This window comes from Misgurnus anguillicaudatus, chromosome 16, assembly GCF_027580225.2.
Source record: "Misgurnus anguillicaudatus chromosome 16, ASM2758022v2, whole genome shotgun sequence".
In the NCBI taxonomy this organism is placed as follows: Eukaryota; Metazoa; Chordata; class Actinopteri; order Cypriniformes; family Cobitidae; genus Misgurnus; species Misgurnus anguillicaudatus.
This window is the reverse complement of record NC_073352.2, coordinates 25,842,643-25,860,711: the sequence shown is the minus strand read 5'-3', so window position 1 is coordinate 25,860,711 and position 18,069 is coordinate 25,842,643. Positions and strand designations below refer to the sequence as shown.

Genomic DNA, 18,069 nt, shown 5'->3' with positions numbered 1-18,069 from the left:
AAGGTAAGATATTATTACAGAAACTACTAGATTCACTGTTACGTGAAACGCTGCACGCACGCTAGTATGTTGAAGACATCATCTGTTTACCCGCTATGAAAATGCAACAAGAACAGCACGTAATACGTACATATTCAGTGACATGTAAACAGTTACAAAAGTTTTCATTACAAGAAATATCCAATTAGTTGCCATTAAAGGCAAGTGATTTGCGTGAGTGCCGCGCGCGTGAGGGAATTAGCATAAAGTTATCGTTATTATGTGAACGCTAATATATTTATCGTTATACGGCCGTTACTGTTCCAAACAGCTCATAAAATAAAGACAGCACACCCATTTGAAATAGCATGACACTTTATATTACATGTCATTGGCAAACATGATTACAGTATTTTTAAGGAAAGAAATGTACAGTCAATATAAATATAAACGTTTTCCACATGTGAGTCTTCCTGAGATCATGATATCTTTTAGTTCACTTAATAAATTACAGATTATTGCACAACCGCCTTAAAACAAATAATAAGAGCATAATTCATTTCCATCAAGGAAAATTAAATAAAAGCATTTACATCATTACATCAGAGATGCATTAAGACCTACTAAAGCAGGTTAAAATAAGATTAATGTGAATTAAATAAGTTACATTCTAATACAAATGTAAAACATGCTCCCATTCAGACGTACATCCACACATGCACTAGGAATGTCTTAAGCTGCACTTGAACACTACTGAATGACACTAAAGATTGACGGCTACATGAGTCTATGAGGTTGCTGATTGAAGCTGAGGTCACACACCAGTGACAGATGATCAGAGGGGTAATGGTAAGAAGGAAGCCGGTTTGGCCCAATCTGCTCTTCACTGGGTATCTTCAGCACAGCATCCACACGAAATGCTCTTTCGGAATACCAGATGTAATCCAGCGTGGAGCAGCTCTCTCCACTAGGCCGGATCTTCCAACTGGTGTATGGTGGTTCTGTGGTCCCGTCCTCACTCAGGCACTTATAAGCACTTTCCAATCCCAGTGGGGACGTCATAAATCGCCTATACACTTCTTCGCTAGGATCGGCGTTAAAATCTCCGCATACGACCAATGGTATTCCTTCCTCCTGTTCCGGCTGTGGGTATGTCTGAGCGGTGATGTTACGGAGCTGTTGGAGGAGATGAGTGCCTTGTGCGCTCCGGAAAGCCTCCCATCCGCTGCGTGCCTTTAGATGCGTTACGGCCACGCAGAAGACTTGGCCCGTGAGCCTGCAGCGAAGCGTAGCCGCAATGGCTACCTGGTTGGTTTTAAGCATCATGGCGGAGAGTCTGAGGTGGGTGGTGTGGAGCAGCTGGAAACGTTGGCGGTTGTAAAACAGAGCACATCCATCTGGACCGTTGTTGTTGTGGACGTCCAGACAGGGAGAGCTTGGTTTGGGGCAGAAGCTGCTCTGATAGCCCAAGCTGGATAATAAAGGCTGGAAAGTGTCAAAGTAGTGGTCAACCTCTTGCAGGCACAGCACATCTGGTCTATAAGTGAGGATCTCTTCCAATATAAGATATTTCCTCTCGGACCAATTTAGTGCTTCCATCGGACAGCGCACAAAACCGTCTGTACCCTCGCCAAGAGCTAAAGAATACAATAAAATGTAAAAACATTATTTAAAAGAAAATTAACTAGTTTCACTATTAATGCTATTATGCAAAATACTTTATAAAAAATTATAAGCCAAACCAAATAAGCTGACCTTGAGCCAAAATGTTCCACTGCATGATGCGAACGGGTTCATTCTGCAACGAGCTGGCTCTGATCCTAACAAAGTCTCGGTGCAGTCGAGGAGGGCGATTTCTCAAAACCTCATCGCATTCACGCAAAAGTGCGTCTGGGTCGGCCTGCTCGTATTCACAGTCGTCGGCATCCACGTGAGGGTCTACCAGTGACTGAGCTGCAGTACTGAGGAGCCTGCTACTGCTGCTGTTGCTGCTGCCCATCTGACACGCTGTAGAAAACACAAAAATATTATGTTACATTTAAAATACGCAGTATGTGAAAGTCAATGGTGAGTTATAAACAGTACATTGACACTAACGTGATAGTGATAGAGAGACAAATGCCTGCATCCACCCATTCAGCTCTATTCCTGTATTCAGAGTTGTACGATGATTCTGGGGACTGTGGATATGACTGTGTCTCTGTGTGAGTGTTGCTACACAAAGGCGTTCCTGAATAAACCAGTGTGTTTGTCCTTCCCCTACTATTCATCTGAACAATGACTCATTTGAAAATCACTAGAGGGACGGATGTATGTCTGCGGGACTTCGGTGCATTCAAGTGCGCGCACGAACATGCACGTGGGTGAAGAGAACAGATCGGCCCTAACTTAATCTATAGATGGAAGAGGACAGTGTGTCTCAGTCTGGAATCTAATTGAATAAACTCATGTCACCAGAATAAAATAAGAAAAAAATGTTGGAGTCAGCTAAAAGGTTCATATTTGCTTATCTCGCACAATGACCTGCGTGTGTACTTTTTCTAAAATAAACCTTTGGCTTGCAAACGACTTGATGAATCAGCGATCAAATATACATGAAATTCAAAATCTAAATCAAAAGTTTTTAACCACCATAAAACTGTAGTCTAGTTTCTCGAATGTATAACCTGTTCTTGAATATTCACTCAGTCAATACTACATAACATTGCAGTTCCCCATGCAGATCATGTGGGATCACCTTGCAAGAGCCGACCTGCAAGAGACCTCAGAGACTAAGATAGACTCAGTTACTCTCTGATGTATTGGATTACAATAGAGTATTGTACATTTACAGGATACTGTGCTGTTATAAAACAACTAATTACAAAACAAGCTAACTACCATCAACATTTCTACTTAATTCTAAAAGGCAGCTGCGCGAACACAAAGGATTCATTTCAAAACACGAACTCGGTTCAAGTGAACATATGACACTACTCAGGCATGAATCAAATTCCTATTCAGTGTGGGAGCCGACCGACCTTTTGGGGAAGGGGCGGAACAGTGACCTTTAGCTAGACTATCAAGTTACATTCAGAGTACACTGAAATAGATCCTAGTACAGAACAAAAAACAAACAGTACTTCGAGATTAAATCATGTATGAGTCAGGGCTCCAGACTAACTTTTTTCACTAGGAGCACAGTGGCCCCCCAACTGAAAATTTTAGAGGCGCAACCAGAAAATTTAGGGGCACACACTGTAAATCAGCATGCTAACCAAATATTCATATTTCTACTAATTTCCACTGCATGACTAATAAATACTTTAATGATAGATGCAGAAAGTTCAATGTGACGTTTCAAATTCAGTGTCACATCACAAAAAAAGGTAAAATTTACTGGTCGCACATGTGCGACTGGATGTAAAATTCAGTGGCACACACTCAAATTTTGGTGGCAAAATACCACCATTTGCTGGCAGTCTGGAGCCCTGTGAGTACATGAAGATGGATGTCTGAGCACATAATGATACATTTAAAGTAGGCTATTAATCATTTTTAATTAAACAAAGGCCTATAGTAAGCTTTTCAAAGCACTGTCATTGATTAGATTAGAGAATATGCATTTGAATAAAGACCCTAAATACAAATAAAATAATCTCTTTTGGTAAACATCAATATTTATCTACCTCATTAAATTACCCTCATAAGTCAACTGTTATCAACCACATAAAAATACTATGGTAAACTGTAGAATACTATAGTATACTTTAGCTGTTTTAGTGACTATTCTATACTTTACAATGGACAATTGTAAGGTTCAAATGCACTATGTTATCTAAGATCATGTCAGTATACTTGGCAGAATACAAGGAAAAATAGGTGTGCCTGGTAATTATCACATTGTGGGGACATTTGAGATAGGATTACCAGTAAATTCTTGACCTTGTGGGGACATTTTGAGGTCCCCGTGAAGAAAGAAGCTTATAAATCAAACAGAATGATGGTTCTTGAAATTCTGAAGTAAGTTAGCAGAAAGTTTTCTCTGATTGTTAGGGTTTAGGGAAGAGGATAATATAAACAGTTTATACAGTATAAAAACAATTACGTCTACGAAATGTCCCCACAAAACCTGAAAACCAGAATGTGTGTGTGGAATGTGTAGTCAATGCACCCAAACTGCGCCATATACAGCAATTTGGTGTCACAGGTTGTGGCATGTCCCTAGTCAGCTGTGCCTACTATTATTCAAAAAATGCTGTCTAGGTAGGTAGGCGGTTCATTAGGTTTTGAGACAAAGCCATTGTTATACGGACCGTACTGTATAGTAACTTACACATAGGCATATGTGATTCACTTTTTAATATTAAATTAACGTTACCTTGTAAAGAACCGAGCAGAACAGGTGATGAGTTTGACCTCGGTGGTGGAGGAGGATGAACACTAGAATGACAGTGTCGTGAATCGGGAATGCTGCGTTTCTTCAAAATACCGGATTTTTTCGGATGTGCCCCCAGTGATGAAAGACAGAGAGCGGTGAAGTCTCGGTGAAGAAGCGACGAACATCGTCTGGCCGGATACATTCTTTCTCTTCGGTTGACAGTCAGCAGTTTAAACCGTTTTAAAATATGTCTTAAAGTTTGACTAAGTCAAAATTACGTTGGTTGAGCTCCAAAAAATATAATACATCACTTATATCAGCCATTTAGAGATAATTTTAGACACGTTACATCGTCTTCTCACTGTATGGAAAAAAGCCGGTAGATGTTACATCATACTCCAGAGAGTGATACATAAACGATCTATGTATAGGGGAGACGAGAAGACTGACGTGGTAAATTGTATTAAAACAACTGAATTACTTGTACCATTTATCAGTTTACAACATTAATATATCTAATTAATATAAGTCTAATTTTTTATTAAAGTATAAACAGTTTGGGAAACTATACAATACTACATATTGTAGCAAATTTGCAACCCCGTTTCAGCAAATGGTTTATCCCCACTTCCACGGGACCGAGCTTGGCTTTCAGCGAAACCGGAGTCAGTCATAAAATAGGAGGAGCTTCGGCTGATTCAGCCAATCAGAGTAGAATATGTAGAGACGCATGGTAATTACGTATATCGTCATCATTGACGTACATTGCACGGTTGCCAAAGTTTCCATGTTTGGTATGAAGATCGTTTTTTGTCGTAGCAAGCACGAAATCCATAATTAAAGGTTTAGTTGTTCAAATATATACATTTGTTCTTTATATGCACACACACACACAATTATATATGCACATTGTTATGAGGTTGCGGCTGATTATGATATAAACCTGTTGACCTGAAGGTCCAATCTTTACATAACTTTCACATAACATCACCTTGGAACTGAGACTTGAACACTGGTGTTTATTTGAAGAGTTGTGCTAGATAGACCCTAGTATTGATTAAATGTTATCAGCATGTTTGGTTGCTATTTTGGACAAAAATCATATGGGGGGGGGGGGGGTTTAGACAAATCTAGACAGATTTTTTTCAAAAAGGAAAAGTCATAGTAAACCTGTAGAACCAGATATGAATAAAGATTAGACATATTAAATAAAAAAATAAAAATAGGAAAGCAATAATGAACATAAAATGGCTTCCATCTCTTTAATAATATTATATAAAATATATATTTATTTATTTATTATAACTACTGTCTTGAAGAAGCAACAATAATTGTGGTGATGATGTGGCACTTTGCTTCCAAGAATTTCATCGGTTTTTTCAACCTTGGTGTTGTAATCTGTTTGTGTTATTTAATCAATATATCTTTATGAACTATGTCCTCTTCTATCCCCCTCCTCAGTGAGGTCTAATAATCAGCTTTGTTATTGATTTGGATTTTTGGAATCACTGGGTTAATGGGGGTCATTTGATAAGGAAAAGACAAAATGTACACGAAACAAAGAGAAAGTCTTAATCAGGATGATCCAGTAACATTCACTTTATCTGAAGCAACCTGGTCGGCATAAATAAGAAAACCTGTGAAAAGGCTATCAGTCCAGAATGGATCAAAGAATAGTCCATTTTGTTCCGAATAGAAGATCTGAAGCCAAACCTTATCTCCTTTCTTCAGTCTGAGTATTGTTGAACCTGAAGCCACATCATAGTTTCCTGTGTTGCCATCAAACGTTCTGATCTTGTACTTGCCGTTGTGGACGAGCCCGATTGCCAGGTGCTTGTTAGCCAACGTGATGTCATATGTAAAGTAATACACACCGGGAATTGCACAGTTAAACTTGCCAGTAGTGGCATTGTAATGCCCACCCTCGTTCATTAAAATCCGGTTGAAGCGGATAGGTATGCGTTCCTTGGGATAGCTCTTGGTTACTGCCACCGAGAAAGCAGAACGTGCATCTGCACCACAGTTACATCTTCCAGCTGCACCAGTCTCTCCCGCATCTCCAGTCTCTCCCTTTGTCCCGACGGCCCCAGGCTCACCAGGCGCTCCTCGTACCCCCTTCAGGCCCCTAGGCCCTGCCTTTCCCAAAATTCCCGGGCGCCCTTGTTGTCCAAGTTTTCCAGGATTCCCAGGACGACCCTGCTCACCTGATATTCAAGAATAACATTTTCCACAAATGTCTAGTTTTTACTATCTTTGGGGTATTTTATAATCGAAGAAGAAAAACAGTGACTTGCAATTTAATAATATTACTTATTCGAATACAGATTCTTCAGCTTTTTGGTGCTGTTATTGCTTGTACATTTTGCTTGAGGAAAACACTATGATTAACATTTTGTCTGCAAAACATATGCTTTACCTTTCTCTCCCTTCTCACCCTTGTCACCGTCTTTGCCATCCTGTCCATCGATACCTGGCATGCCCATTTTACCTACATTGCCACTGGGACCTGCTGCACCCGTACTCCCTGGAGGACCCTGAGGGCCCGGCAAACTGCAGCTAAGCTGAGATGAATGAATGGTGTAGTTGCGTCCCTTCTTGATGGAGGAGTTTACAGTGAAGAAGAGAGACAGCAGGCAAACGGCCAGCGGTAACTGATACATGATGCAGCTGTGCCTGCAAACAGAGCGGATGAGGGTGAGGCCAAGTTTTTGTTGTGGGGAATTTCCATTGAATTTCTTGCACATAAATCAAAAGAGCCATGCATTAAACTAAGTATATTTTGCTGTGCAGGCTGTAACTTGACATGTTATTGAACTTTTACAATGCAATTATTTAGCAAGTGTAATAAATGACACTCGTTTTTGTTATAAAGAACCATATTGAGACAGTACCGGCTACATAGACGTAAAATATGGTTTAATGTAAAATAATTTGAAGGTATAACAGTACTTATAAAGCATGCACTGGCACAAGCCCTCACCAGAGGAATGAAATATGCACGGCTACGCAAAGATCCAGCTGAATATAAACAGGGTTGGTAAATGGATTTGTATCCTACTTGTCCTCCTCATAACTGTGCAAGCATCCACCCAGTTTTCGTACTGACGTGCTCTTCCAAATTGTTCACACATGATGTAATTGAACGCACTGGAGGAGGGGATTTATTTCTTGCAATATCACAATACTGCAACCCACATAAATCATTGAAAACAAGACTAAATTTATAGTCGGAGCATTACACAGAAAGGCAGCTGCATACAACATGCTTGTTTGCATCAAATACTGAGTTTTCGGGATTTGATATTAATTATAGAGCATACCAAACTAAACAGACAACATATGAAAAAAGACAGATCCACCAAACATAACCCATTTGTGATTTATTGGGTACTTGATATTTACAAGACTAATAAAATGCTGGGCTAACCACACATTTAATTATGAAAGCATTCAGATGATTATGTACTAAAATGACTAAATTAAATTACAAGACAGCTTTACTCCTCTTAACAAGAATGGAAAAACAAGCAAGTCTTTAATGGAGTCAGACCGTCAATATGGGACTTTTTCCCAACAATGTCACAAAGCAATGACTGATTCACCTTTAATACAAAAGACATTTAAGTTCACAAACTCATGTTTCTATTCACTGCCCCAAGAAAGAAGCCATGGGGTCGTCGGCTCTGTAACGTTTCATGCGGAAAGCTTCCATCTCTTCCTCTGTGGGTTCACGGACTTCCTGTAGGCTGTTGTATGGCCGCTTCCTCTCATCCACCTTCATCATTTCAGCCACCTGTTTCAGCCTTTGCTCCTCTGCGCTCAGTGCCTGCACACACAGAGAAATACATTTCCTTTACTTTAAGGGCTTTATCGGGCACAGAGGCATCTAACATATGAAGATGTGACTGTGTGTGACAGTGAAGAAGGGCCAACCCACCTTTTTCAGCTTTTCCTTCTTTTTTGCTTCATCCTCCTCGTCACTGCTGTCAGAATCTTTGCTGTTGTGTTTCTTGTTCTTTTTCTTCTTCTTCTTTTCCTTCATCTTCTCCTGGTGCATCTGCAATGACACATTCAAGTTAATTTTAAAGCGGGGGTCTAATGGTACTTCATGCATTCTGACTTATTAACACAGTTAAAGAGTTGGATTCCTCATACAAAGATTCACATAATATTTCTGTGCTGTGCCAAATGCACTTCGTCAGGTTTTGTACAAGTTTTGGAACGTTTTTATTCGACTACTGAATCTAATGTGTAAGCAGTGCAGAAAGTACAGTGGAAGTCCTTATATGGGCACTCCACCTGGAATAGTGCACAGGAACACCAACCAAGAATTTACACAAAATCAACGTCACCACAGAAGTTATGGAAACAATGGATATAGTTTGTTTATCCATGTAGAAGTGGAGTTGTGCATGTGTATGTTTGTTTAACACTGGATTTCGTTGAAATCGGGTGGTCCAAACCGGGTCATGATTCGCAGACGTCAAGTACAATTGCATCAAACGACTGTGTTTTGTTGGCAATAGGTGCATATAATGTTTGTGTGGTTTACATGTAGTGAATCGTAAGTTATCCAGAGACAGTGGGATAATGTTTTGTGTGTGTTGCTTGCTTATCTGTCTGATAAAACTAAAGACTCTTTGGAGATATGAAGAATGCAATACAGATTAACATGAGATTAGTGTGTTATGTGACCTTTAAATCAACTTTCAGGCATGTTTGTGCATATGAATATCGCAGGCTGATAGGGTACCTGTAGAAGAGTCTTCGGTTCTTCATCCATTTGGGCATCCTCTATATCTTCTTCGAATGGAACACAAGCATTGTTTGATAAAAACAAAGAAAATATTATACTCGATTGCATTCACAACTAGAGGCATGGATCACACACAACTTTTAAGTAACCAAAGTGTATGTATTTGTGAAAGACTGCATTTGACACTTACTGATACTCTCTTGCCACCTTCACCGGTACAGTAACTCTGCTTCACCATCGAGTGGCAGCATTTGTAACCCCAGTAGCCATCTTTCCAGTAGGATCCCCAGATACACTGCAGAAACCAAAATGAAATCTCTCTTTACAATTCATAAAACAAAATGAAAGATTATTATAATATTATTAGATAACCAGCCTTACACGTGTGGTTATTAATGAGCACATCCTCCTCATATTTGGAGCAGGCCACAGCCTTCTCCTGTCCCTTTAGCACCACACCGTGACGAGAATACTCAACGTACTCCTCTGTCTGTGCCAGTAGAAGCTCTCGCGGAGGGGCATCCAAGTGCTCCTGCCCACCATACTGCAGAGAGGGACGACGTGAACCCGTCAATCAAAAGGAACATTTTTAAGTAGTTGAAAAAAGAGAGAATCCACACCATACTTTTCCAAGATAGTCTCTTTCTGTTTCTCCTTGAAATCGTCCTTTTTGACCTTGTAGGACTGATGGAGCAATTCCAGTTTGGTTGGATCTGCCTGCAGGTGAACTTCAGATCCCTTCTCATAGGCTTCCCAAGCAAACAGCTGCAGAGAAAAAACACAAGTCAACGTTGGACCAAGATTTTTAATTAAATATATTTAACATCAGGGTTGGAAATGATTCAGATTAAGTGGCAAAATAAGATCACTCACGCTGTGTCTGGGCCATAGAGATGGTGGCACCACTGTAGCGGACAAAGTTGTCTCCGGCATAGACCACCCTGTTAAAATAAACATACAGCTGAACAGGCAGAAACGTCAAGGACACACACAATCTGAAAACGATTTAATACGTTTAATACACATTAGCTACCTTGCATTTATCACTTTTTCATATCAAGCATCTTATAGCAGTTGTTCTCAAACTGGGGGCCGGGGAGATGATGCCAGGGGGGCCCCAGTTTTTTTCATCATGAATTCTGTGTAATTAAACCTAAAAAAAATAAGGCTACTAACCAACAGCACTACTTTGTATACTTTAATATGTTTTGTCTTATTAAATGTTACGTTTTAGAACAAATTTGTTATTAAAAAAATTTGGGGGGCCGCGAAGGAATGCACCATATACAAGGGGGGCCCCACGCTGAAAAAGTTTGAGAACCACTGCTCAGATGTTCTCATAACCGCATTGCGCACATCAGAAGGTTTTTACGAAACCAGATGAAGTTGAATGACTATCGGCATCCAACGTTTTGCCTTTTGAACTGCGCTCTGGTGCGATTTGCATGCACCCTGTATGTCACTGTGAGCCTACCTCTGCAACCAGGCAAGGGCGCAATTAACCAAACCGTGCCCAGGCATGGTATGGAGCGATCACACTAGTCAAACGGACCAGGCTTTGGGGGTGCAGTTTGGATGGTGCGAGTACGCTCTCTGACTCAATGCACAAGAAATTAATCTTTTGTCTTAATAATCTTACTCTTCTGGATTTTTGCCAGTGTTAGAATATGGGTTCTCCCTCATGGCTCGAGTCTTGGGATCATAGTAGGCTGAATTTGGATCCAAATTACGGAGGTACTGTAAGATAAAGACAGTATTAGTTAGGAGAAACATGATATGCCTCTCTTTGTAGTAATGACAATGGTTAGTCCTACTACTAATCATGTTACTGTATTTTCCAGTGAAGAAGTCGCTCCAGAGGATAAGTCGCATCATTCAAAAATGCGTCATTAAGACAAAATAACATATGAAGAGTTTCGTTGCAAAACGAGATAAATCCATTTTTTAACATTTTTGACAAAACATGTTTATTATTATGTTATCATGTTATTATTTTGTTTTATGGTACTACTTAGCTGTAATTTTTAAGTTATGAAGGTTTAAATTAAAACAAACCAACTGCAGTTGCATTAAAATTAATTGGAATGCACAACCAAAAAACGAGATTTCCGAACAATTAAAAAAACGGCGGTTATCTCGTTTTGCAACGAAACTCTTCATATATAGGTTGCAGTGGACTACACTGTAAAAAATGTCTGTAAATTGAACAGTAAAATACCGTATAAATGATACAGAATAAAACCGTATTTCACAAAACATGTGATAACCGCAGGATTCACTGTGAAAAACTTTAATTAGTTTTACAGACTAAGACCTTACATTTAACAGTAAAAAACATATAAAAATATGGTTTATTGCAGTAAAATTAACAAGATACTGTATTACCATAAAAATGAAAAAAAAAAAAATTCTTGAGCAATATCAGCGTAATAGATATGGCATTATGCGTTATTGATGTAACATTAAAACTTTTAGAGAATATATTTGTTACCAATATACTGAACCATCTGTTTATATTTGACTAAATCCTTGTTGATAGAGTTTAAAAATTAGAATAATATCAGTCTGCACTATAGTGGTCATCATGCAGGCATTTGTCATCAAGTTCCTAATTTTATCACACTAAAATTACTTTTAAACATAAAATTACAATTATTTTCTAAACATGGACGATAAGTTTACAACTGCTGTCAAAACAAGATACAAGTCCTCAACTATTCCAGCATCCACACACGTGATTTAGTAGACAAATATTCTTTCTGACGTGATGTAATCACAAGTCAAATGGATATTTTCCACCAAATTTATCCCATTAAATCTCCAGTTTGTGGTTGTTTAAGATTCATTTGAAGTCACCATTATTGTAATTAGTGTTTCCTTTAGTTAGGCATTTGTCCTTGTGACCTTCACTGACCTAACTCTCCTCTTTTAGCAATTGCAACAGTGCTTTATTAAGACCACTTGTTTATTGCTAGAGGGAGTAGGAAAAACTATCATGTGATCTATTGATTGCTTGTATGTCATGCATATAATTATATATGCATAAAATTGTATAAATATTTTATGAACATAAAATGACAAAAGAAAATTAAAGGTATAAAGCACAAAACGTGACGCTCTATGCAAAGACACTGTTTTGAACAAGACTGCTGTAATGCTTTAGTTAGTTTTTTTTTTCAACACTTTGGATACAAATCTCAACAATGGTGACAGTAAATGGTAAGAAAGTTGCACAATTTTGTCATGTCACAATGCATGATGGGAGTTATGAATGAGTTTTCTACAATCCTGGTACCCAGCATGCATTGCAGCATGAAGCTTTGTTGTTGAATGTCACCATTGTTGCGTTTCATAGGCGGATTAAAGTGTCTGTAAAGACTACAGAGAATGTACTGTTAATCTACAGTATTTTAAAGGAATTAAAGGAAATGTCTATAAACATAATGGAAATAGTACTGGTAATCTATTTTACTGATTTTTTTACAGTGTAGCATTTAAATTAGACAGTTCTGAGCTGTAAAATAGATGGTACTTAACCGTCATTTGTACAACATAAACCTTTACAATAAATAATTTTGAGCTGTAAAAAATGGTAATGAACCATAAATATTACAATGTTAACCCTTGAATTTGACAGATATAAACTGTTTTAGCAACATAAACATGTTAAATAGACAGTTATAAACTGTAAAAAAACATTGAAAATTTGTAAAATATACAGTACAATGGGTGCAATCCCGTAAAACCAATAACATTGCTACCGTATTTTTGACGGTAAAGATCTGGCAACCACAGCTGCCGGTTTTCTACCGTAAAATGTACGGTTTATTTTTAGCAGTGTATACGTCACATTTATTTAGAAAATTATTTCACAAAATCCAAGCCGAAGAACATACATTTAATCTGGAAAGGCAAGTTATTCAACTAACCAATAGCAGACAGAACAGCAGTCTGTACGTTAAAGCTATATTATCAGTTATTTACACGATACACAATAGTATACAGAACTTTCCTGGAAGGCAGAATAGGCTAAGTTAACCAAACAAGCCAATGAGCATGAAGTTAGCAGGCTCGTCATTCCACATCATTGAATTACATAAATACAGGAACAGCATTTAGAGCTTTTGCGTGTTTGCAAACAGAGATGACGTTTTTTGTGGGCGGAGCCCAACTGGTGGCAGAAAGTGACAGCTCCGCAATAGGGGTGTGAAGTGTTTTAGCGTTAAACTGTGATTTTTATGGATCCGGTGTTCTGTAGAAGTCTAGTTTCCCCTATATTTCTCTTTAGTGTAATGTTTCTTATTGCGTTTTTTTTTTAAATAAATTAAAAGTTTAAATGGCTTGGTTACTGATATGTGTGCATGTTTTTAATGTATATGTATTGTTCTTTATTGGTAAATCAATTATTTTTACAGTATGAATCGCTGAAGTACTTATAAGAGCAATACTATCATGTATTCTGTATAATATTATTTATTAAATATTTCATCATTTCCTGTTTTCAATTTCATCCTTATATTTTTAGCCTACGTGTTTGTTCTAAAACTATTATGTTTACATACAAATTAATTTGTATAGGCCTGTTAATATATTATTAACACTTTTCATCGTGTGTGTGCGTGCTATGTTTTTATATTTATTAGTAAACATCATAATTTAGAACAAACAGGAAGAAGACATAGGCTAAGATATAAGGTAAAAAGAAGTCATAGAAACTGAAAAAAATATGAAAACTTTAATAAATGGTAATATTATTGATATTATGAACTCATTCAAATCTTTAATCTTTCTAAATGAATTATAAACGTAAAGTGATAAAAACGCTATAAGAGACACATAGAGGGAACAGACTTTGACAGAACACCGGATATCTTCTCTAATTATTTTCTATTCAAATTATAAAAATATTTTCAGATGATTTCATCATTCCAGTCTGTCCGGTTGAGGGCTTTTATTGCAACAATTAACACCTACGTTTATCTTCAAATGGTGTCTTCGACGACGGTATACTTTAAAAATGAAGGTCATCTATTTTGGCATTCCTATTCTGACATTCAACAGCACAACAAGACATTTTCTAGTGAGTTATATTGTTCGTTTCACTCGTGTCTCATTCATTTCCACTGTTTTTCTGCCACCACATTGCGCGCGTGACGTAACTGTGGCATCAACTCGCAAAAGGTCTATAGCGGACTTTTGCAGCTGTAGACGGTAATGATGTCTTTTGCCTCATAAATGTCTAAATTAATTCATACTGACTTACAAGGCACAGCTGACTATAAGACGCAGCACCAGCCAAGTTATGAAAAAAACGCAACTTATGGAAAATACAGCAATATGAATGTGACCATTACTTATTGTGAACATTGCTTTTTAATGACATTTTTAAGAGAAAACCTCAACTTTTGAAGTGTGACTTCAGCAGCTTCAACATTTTTATTTAAAACAAGTACTTAACATACATGTGTGTAAACTTTCAAGTTATTTTTAAGGAGACATTTTACCTTAGCGATATCCTCACGGATTCTCAAGTTTCTAACTGTGATACGTCTCTTGGAGTCAAAGTTTTGTCCAGGCATGTCAAAGTCATCCACATATTTGTCCTCATCCTCATCTTCACTGCTGTGCTCCTGAAGAAAGTAAGAGACATTAAAGGCTCATGAGACTTCACGTAAACCTGACGATGAAGTCCTGTACAGTTTTAAATTAGTATATGAGACATACCTGGGCATCATCGAGATGTTTCTTTGAGTTCTAAAACAAAACAAGGACAAAAACAAAATGATGGTTAGACAAAGAATATAAGTCAGGTTCTTAATAATTTAGACAAAAAAAAATAAACATATCCTAATTTGTTAAAACGGTAAAGTAGCATGTTACAAAAAAAAGCTAACGGCACAGTACTGTTATGTTTTTATTTATTTACTGATGCCATCCCAACATCTATGGCTACATTCATGGTTAATCTATACAATTTCAAATCTACACAAGTTGATCTAAACACATGTTAGGGAGTGCGCAGTTTGGCATCTCCAAAGTTGACGTTACTAGAAAAGTGTTGAAGCATCTCTTAAAGGGGTGGTTCAGCGGTATTTCATGCATTCTGACTTATTAACACAGTTATAGAGTTGTTTCCTCATGCTAAACATAGCCAACGTGTCAAAAAAGCAGTTGGGCGTGTTACAGAGTATTTCTGTGCTGAATTCCCTTCGCCAGGGTTCGTACATGTTTCTGAAAGTTTTTTTTTGATTATGGGTCCAGCTGACATTTCAGGGGTTTCTATACGTATCACATATTTTTATGGGCACTTAAAACCCCACCCACCTGTCAATCAGCGGGAGATGCTAGAACTTACAAACATCACATCACGCGACAGCTTTGTTTAATTTCAAAACTCAACAATGGCACGAAAGAAGAAGTGTGTTTGGATGCAAGGAGAAGAAAGCCAGCCTTACGGAAACAATGGATATAGTTAATTATCCGGAGTAGCAGCAGAGTTTTGTGTTTGATGCGCTGGATTTTATTGAAAAGTCCCAACTGGGTCATGAGTTGCATGCGTTAGTAAGACTTCTGTGTTATGTTGGAATTAGGCGCGTAAGTGTATATTATAGAAATGTAACGAACATGTAGTGAATCATAAGTTAAACGGTGTTTTATAAAGTGTAGCATGACTCCTCCTCGCTCCTCCCGCAGCTAGTAACTCCTCCTTCAGTATTTTTTTTGTACGTTATCAGAAAGAATCGGTAAAAATAATCTTTAAGCTAATCTTTCTTTTATAAATCTGATTAAGACTCTTCGGAGATATAAAGGATGTAATACTACTCTATAGCTACTCCAGAATAACATCAGAAATGCAGAAACAGCTTGTGTTATGGGAGCTTTAAATTATTTGTTTTTTGCATCATGTTACTTACAACTTGATCTATCAGTTTACCAGAAGCTAACTCCTCTTGCAGTTTCTGAGCTTTCAGAGTACGTTTTGCCTGTGAAAATAAATGAAAATGTTCATGATAATCATAACTGCTTGCAGTATAAAACCTTAAATGTCTGGCATTGGGCATAAAAAAGGAAACAAACAACTAACTCACCAGGTCAACCTTCGCATATTCCTCTACAATTCGTGTGTGCTCTTCAGGGTCATATCCATTCCATCTGTCTCTTTTACCATCATAATCCATTGAGAGCTGAATCTGTTGGTGCTCATCTGGGGCAATGCCTGTCCCGGAAAATTTTGCCCCAACCTTTCTGGGTCTCTGTTGAAAACATTACTATTTTAATATATATGTATATTAAAAACTCTACGGTGCAGTCTAACATGCACACCTTAACATTGCATACAACTACTAACAATATATCATGCAATTTACCTCCAAACAGTCCTTCTTCTTATGAGTCAGGGCACCACAGTTTTCACAGGCTCCTTTTCTGAACTTTGTGCTGACTGGTTTCTATTCGACAGGGAGGCAGGGAGTTAAGTCAAACTTAAGCTATGATTTATGTCTCTTAGTGAAGGTGGGATGTGCTTACTTCTTGTACACCTCTCTTGTACCATTCGCCAATGGGCGCAAACTGTTTCTCAAACTCTTCCTGAGGTCTCTGATGCTTGAGGGTGGGTCTTTTTGAGGGGTCAATGTACCAAGGTACGGATGAGATGTACTGGGGAATATGAGGGTTAATATCCCTGGAAAAAATTAAAGAGTATGTTGGGGTGACCTGTTGGGGTTATGCCTAAGGGTGCATGAAAAATAATCCTTCATAGATTTTGTAATATTACTGTTAAAGTCAATTTCACATATTGTTTTCATCTCAACATACTTTCCTTCCTCGTCCACCTCAGCTGGAGCATTTCCTAGTTTTCTCTGTTCTTCCAGCTCTTTCTTCTTCCTCCAGTCTTCTCGGGTCATTTTCTTCGGTTCCTCGAGATCCACGATCCCCTCTGCTGGTTTAGTCTCCTCCATCGACATGATCTTCACCTGCAAATGTACATGAAGTGATGCGAAGAGATTCTTATGCTTCTCATATAAATGAAATTATGGTTCAGTAAGATAACACTTGGTGTGTTAAATGTGTGAAATAAACAGGCGACAGGCTAATTTAACCTAACGCATAGTGTTAACAACTAAAATATAACAACACTAAATTAGCCCAACTAGATACGAGCTAAATATTCATTTCTATAAAATGTCATTATCGCTTATGAGTCAAGTTTTAAAAGCTGTGTCTTTTTTATCAAATTTACCTGACGTCTTCAGACGTGAAATCAAAATATATATATACACACACACGATGTTATAACTGTTATTCCGTGATCGGTCGTATGCTTGCTAGTTGTTTACAAGCGTGTTGGGCCCACTTCCGGATGACTACTTCCGGTCTTCTTCGCTGTGACGTGACGCACATGTTTGAAAATCTGTAAGGTGACTAACGCCCCCGGCTGGACTGAAGTTTGGACATGTTTACACTCAGAAACGTTAAACCAAAGCCTTTGGTTTAATATTCATAAATTTTTTTTTATTTTACGTCTATTTTTCTTAATATTAAATATTACGAAAAGTTAATATTTTAGACTCAGGTGTTTTATACAAACAGTTGTCCTCTAGATATAGAGGAGCCTATGGTTATTTTTTGTTTTTAAAACCTCCCTCTATTTACATTGGTTGTACTGATAAACAAAAAGTCATATCTGCAAAACAACTGAAAACAACCATAACATTCAAAATTATATAGAAATTTTTATTTTCATATGCTGACAATTTTTTTGGTAAAGTTGAGGGTTTCTCTTGATTTAAAAGTGAGTTAAAATTAGACAAATCCTCCCCAACCTTATTTAAATACAACTAACCATTAATTTGTTAAATATTACAGGCAGAAACTTGGCTTAAAGCTAACCTCAACAGGACAGCCACTGCTGCTTCAATGCATAGCTTTTCCTACTTGTGATTTTTTGCAAATGTAATGTCTTGTAGAGGAGATC

General features: G+C 37.8%; 3 protein-coding genes across 4 annotated transcripts; all 3 read right to left on the bottom strand.

Moving 5' to 3' along the window:
• Positions 1-336: 336 nt before the first annotated feature.
• Positions 337-4,940, bottom strand: nocta (nocturnin a). Its single transcript, XM_055179036.2, has 3 exons — positions 4,340-4,940; positions 1,735-1,986; positions 337-1,616 (listed from the first exon to the last, which is right to left on the bottom strand). The coding sequence occupies exons 1-3, from the start codon at positions 4,539-4,541 to the stop codon at positions 757-759; spliced, it is 1,314 nt and encodes a 437-aa protein (XP_055035011.2). The 5' UTR covers positions 4,542-4,940; the 3' UTR covers positions 337-756.
• A 571-nt stretch (positions 4,941-5,511) lies between these two features.
• Positions 5,512-7,568, bottom strand: c1qtnf2 (C1q and TNF related 2). The gene is made up of 3 exons (XM_055179038.2): positions 7,320-7,568; positions 6,756-7,012; positions 5,512-6,543 (listed from the first exon to the last, which is right to left on the bottom strand). Exons 2-3 carry the CDS (start codon positions 6,997-6,999, stop codon positions 5,915-5,917), a joined length of 873 nt encoding a protein of 290 aa, XP_055035013.2. The 5' UTR covers positions 7,000-7,012; positions 7,320-7,568; the 3' UTR covers positions 5,512-5,914.
• A 136-nt stretch (positions 7,569-7,704) lies between these two features.
• Positions 7,705-17,496, bottom strand: slu7 (SLU7 homolog, splicing factor). Of its 2 annotated transcripts, none has more exons than XM_073854393.1 (16): positions 17,335-17,496; positions 16,911-17,068; positions 16,623-16,776; positions 16,463-16,543; positions 16,184-16,348; positions 16,010-16,078; positions 14,820-14,849; positions 14,600-14,725; positions 10,735-10,832; positions 9,974-10,036; positions 9,722-9,864; positions 9,479-9,641; positions 9,291-9,391; positions 9,093-9,172; positions 8,277-8,396; positions 7,705-8,165 (listed from the first exon to the last, which is right to left on the bottom strand). In XM_073854393.1, the coding sequence occupies exons 2-16, from the start codon at positions 17,057-17,059 to the stop codon at positions 7,986-7,988; spliced, it is 1,722 nt and encodes a 573-aa protein (XP_073710494.1). In that variant the 5' UTR covers positions 17,060-17,068; positions 17,335-17,496; the 3' UTR covers positions 7,705-7,985. The 2 variants fall into 2 exon arrangements, with proteins under 2 accessions (XP_073710494.1, XP_073710495.1); XM_073854394.1 differs by having other exon boundaries at positions 9,722-9,863; positions 9,973-10,036; positions 17,379-17,470.
• Positions 17,497-18,069: the final 573 nt, after the last annotated feature.

Coding starts and splice junctions, on each gene's coding strand:
- nocta (XM_055179036.2), bottom strand. CDS start 4,541: ATGTATCCGGCCAGACGATGTTCGTCGCTTCTTCACCGAGACTTCACC. Junction 1,987..4,339: donor TCTGCTCGGTTCTTTACAAG/GTAACGTTAATT, acceptor TGTTTTCTACAG/CGTGTCAGATGGGCAGCAGC. Junction 1,617..1,734: donor GTGGAACATTTTGGCTCAAG/GTCAGCTTATTT, acceptor TGTATTCTTTAG/CTCTTGGCGAGGGTACAGAC.
- c1qtnf2 (XM_055179038.2), bottom strand. CDS start 6,999: ATGTATCAGTTACCGCTGGCCGTTTGCCTGCTGTCTCTCTTCTTCACT. Junction 6,544..6,755: donor GGGTGAGAAGGGAGAGAAAG/GTAAAGCATATG, acceptor CTTGAATATCAG/GTGAGCAGGGTCGTCCTGGG.
- slu7 (XM_073854393.1), bottom strand. CDS start 17,059: ATGTCGATGGAGGAGACTAAACCAGCAGAGGGGATCGTGGATCTCGAG. Junction 10,833..14,599: donor TCCGTGAGGATATCGCTAAG/GTAAAATGTCTC, acceptor TTTATCTTACAG/TACCTCCGTAATTTGGATCC. Junction 9,173..9,290: donor CGGTGAAGGTGGCAAGAGAG/TATCAGTAAGTG, acceptor TTTCTTTGTTTT/TATCAAACAATGCTTGTGTT.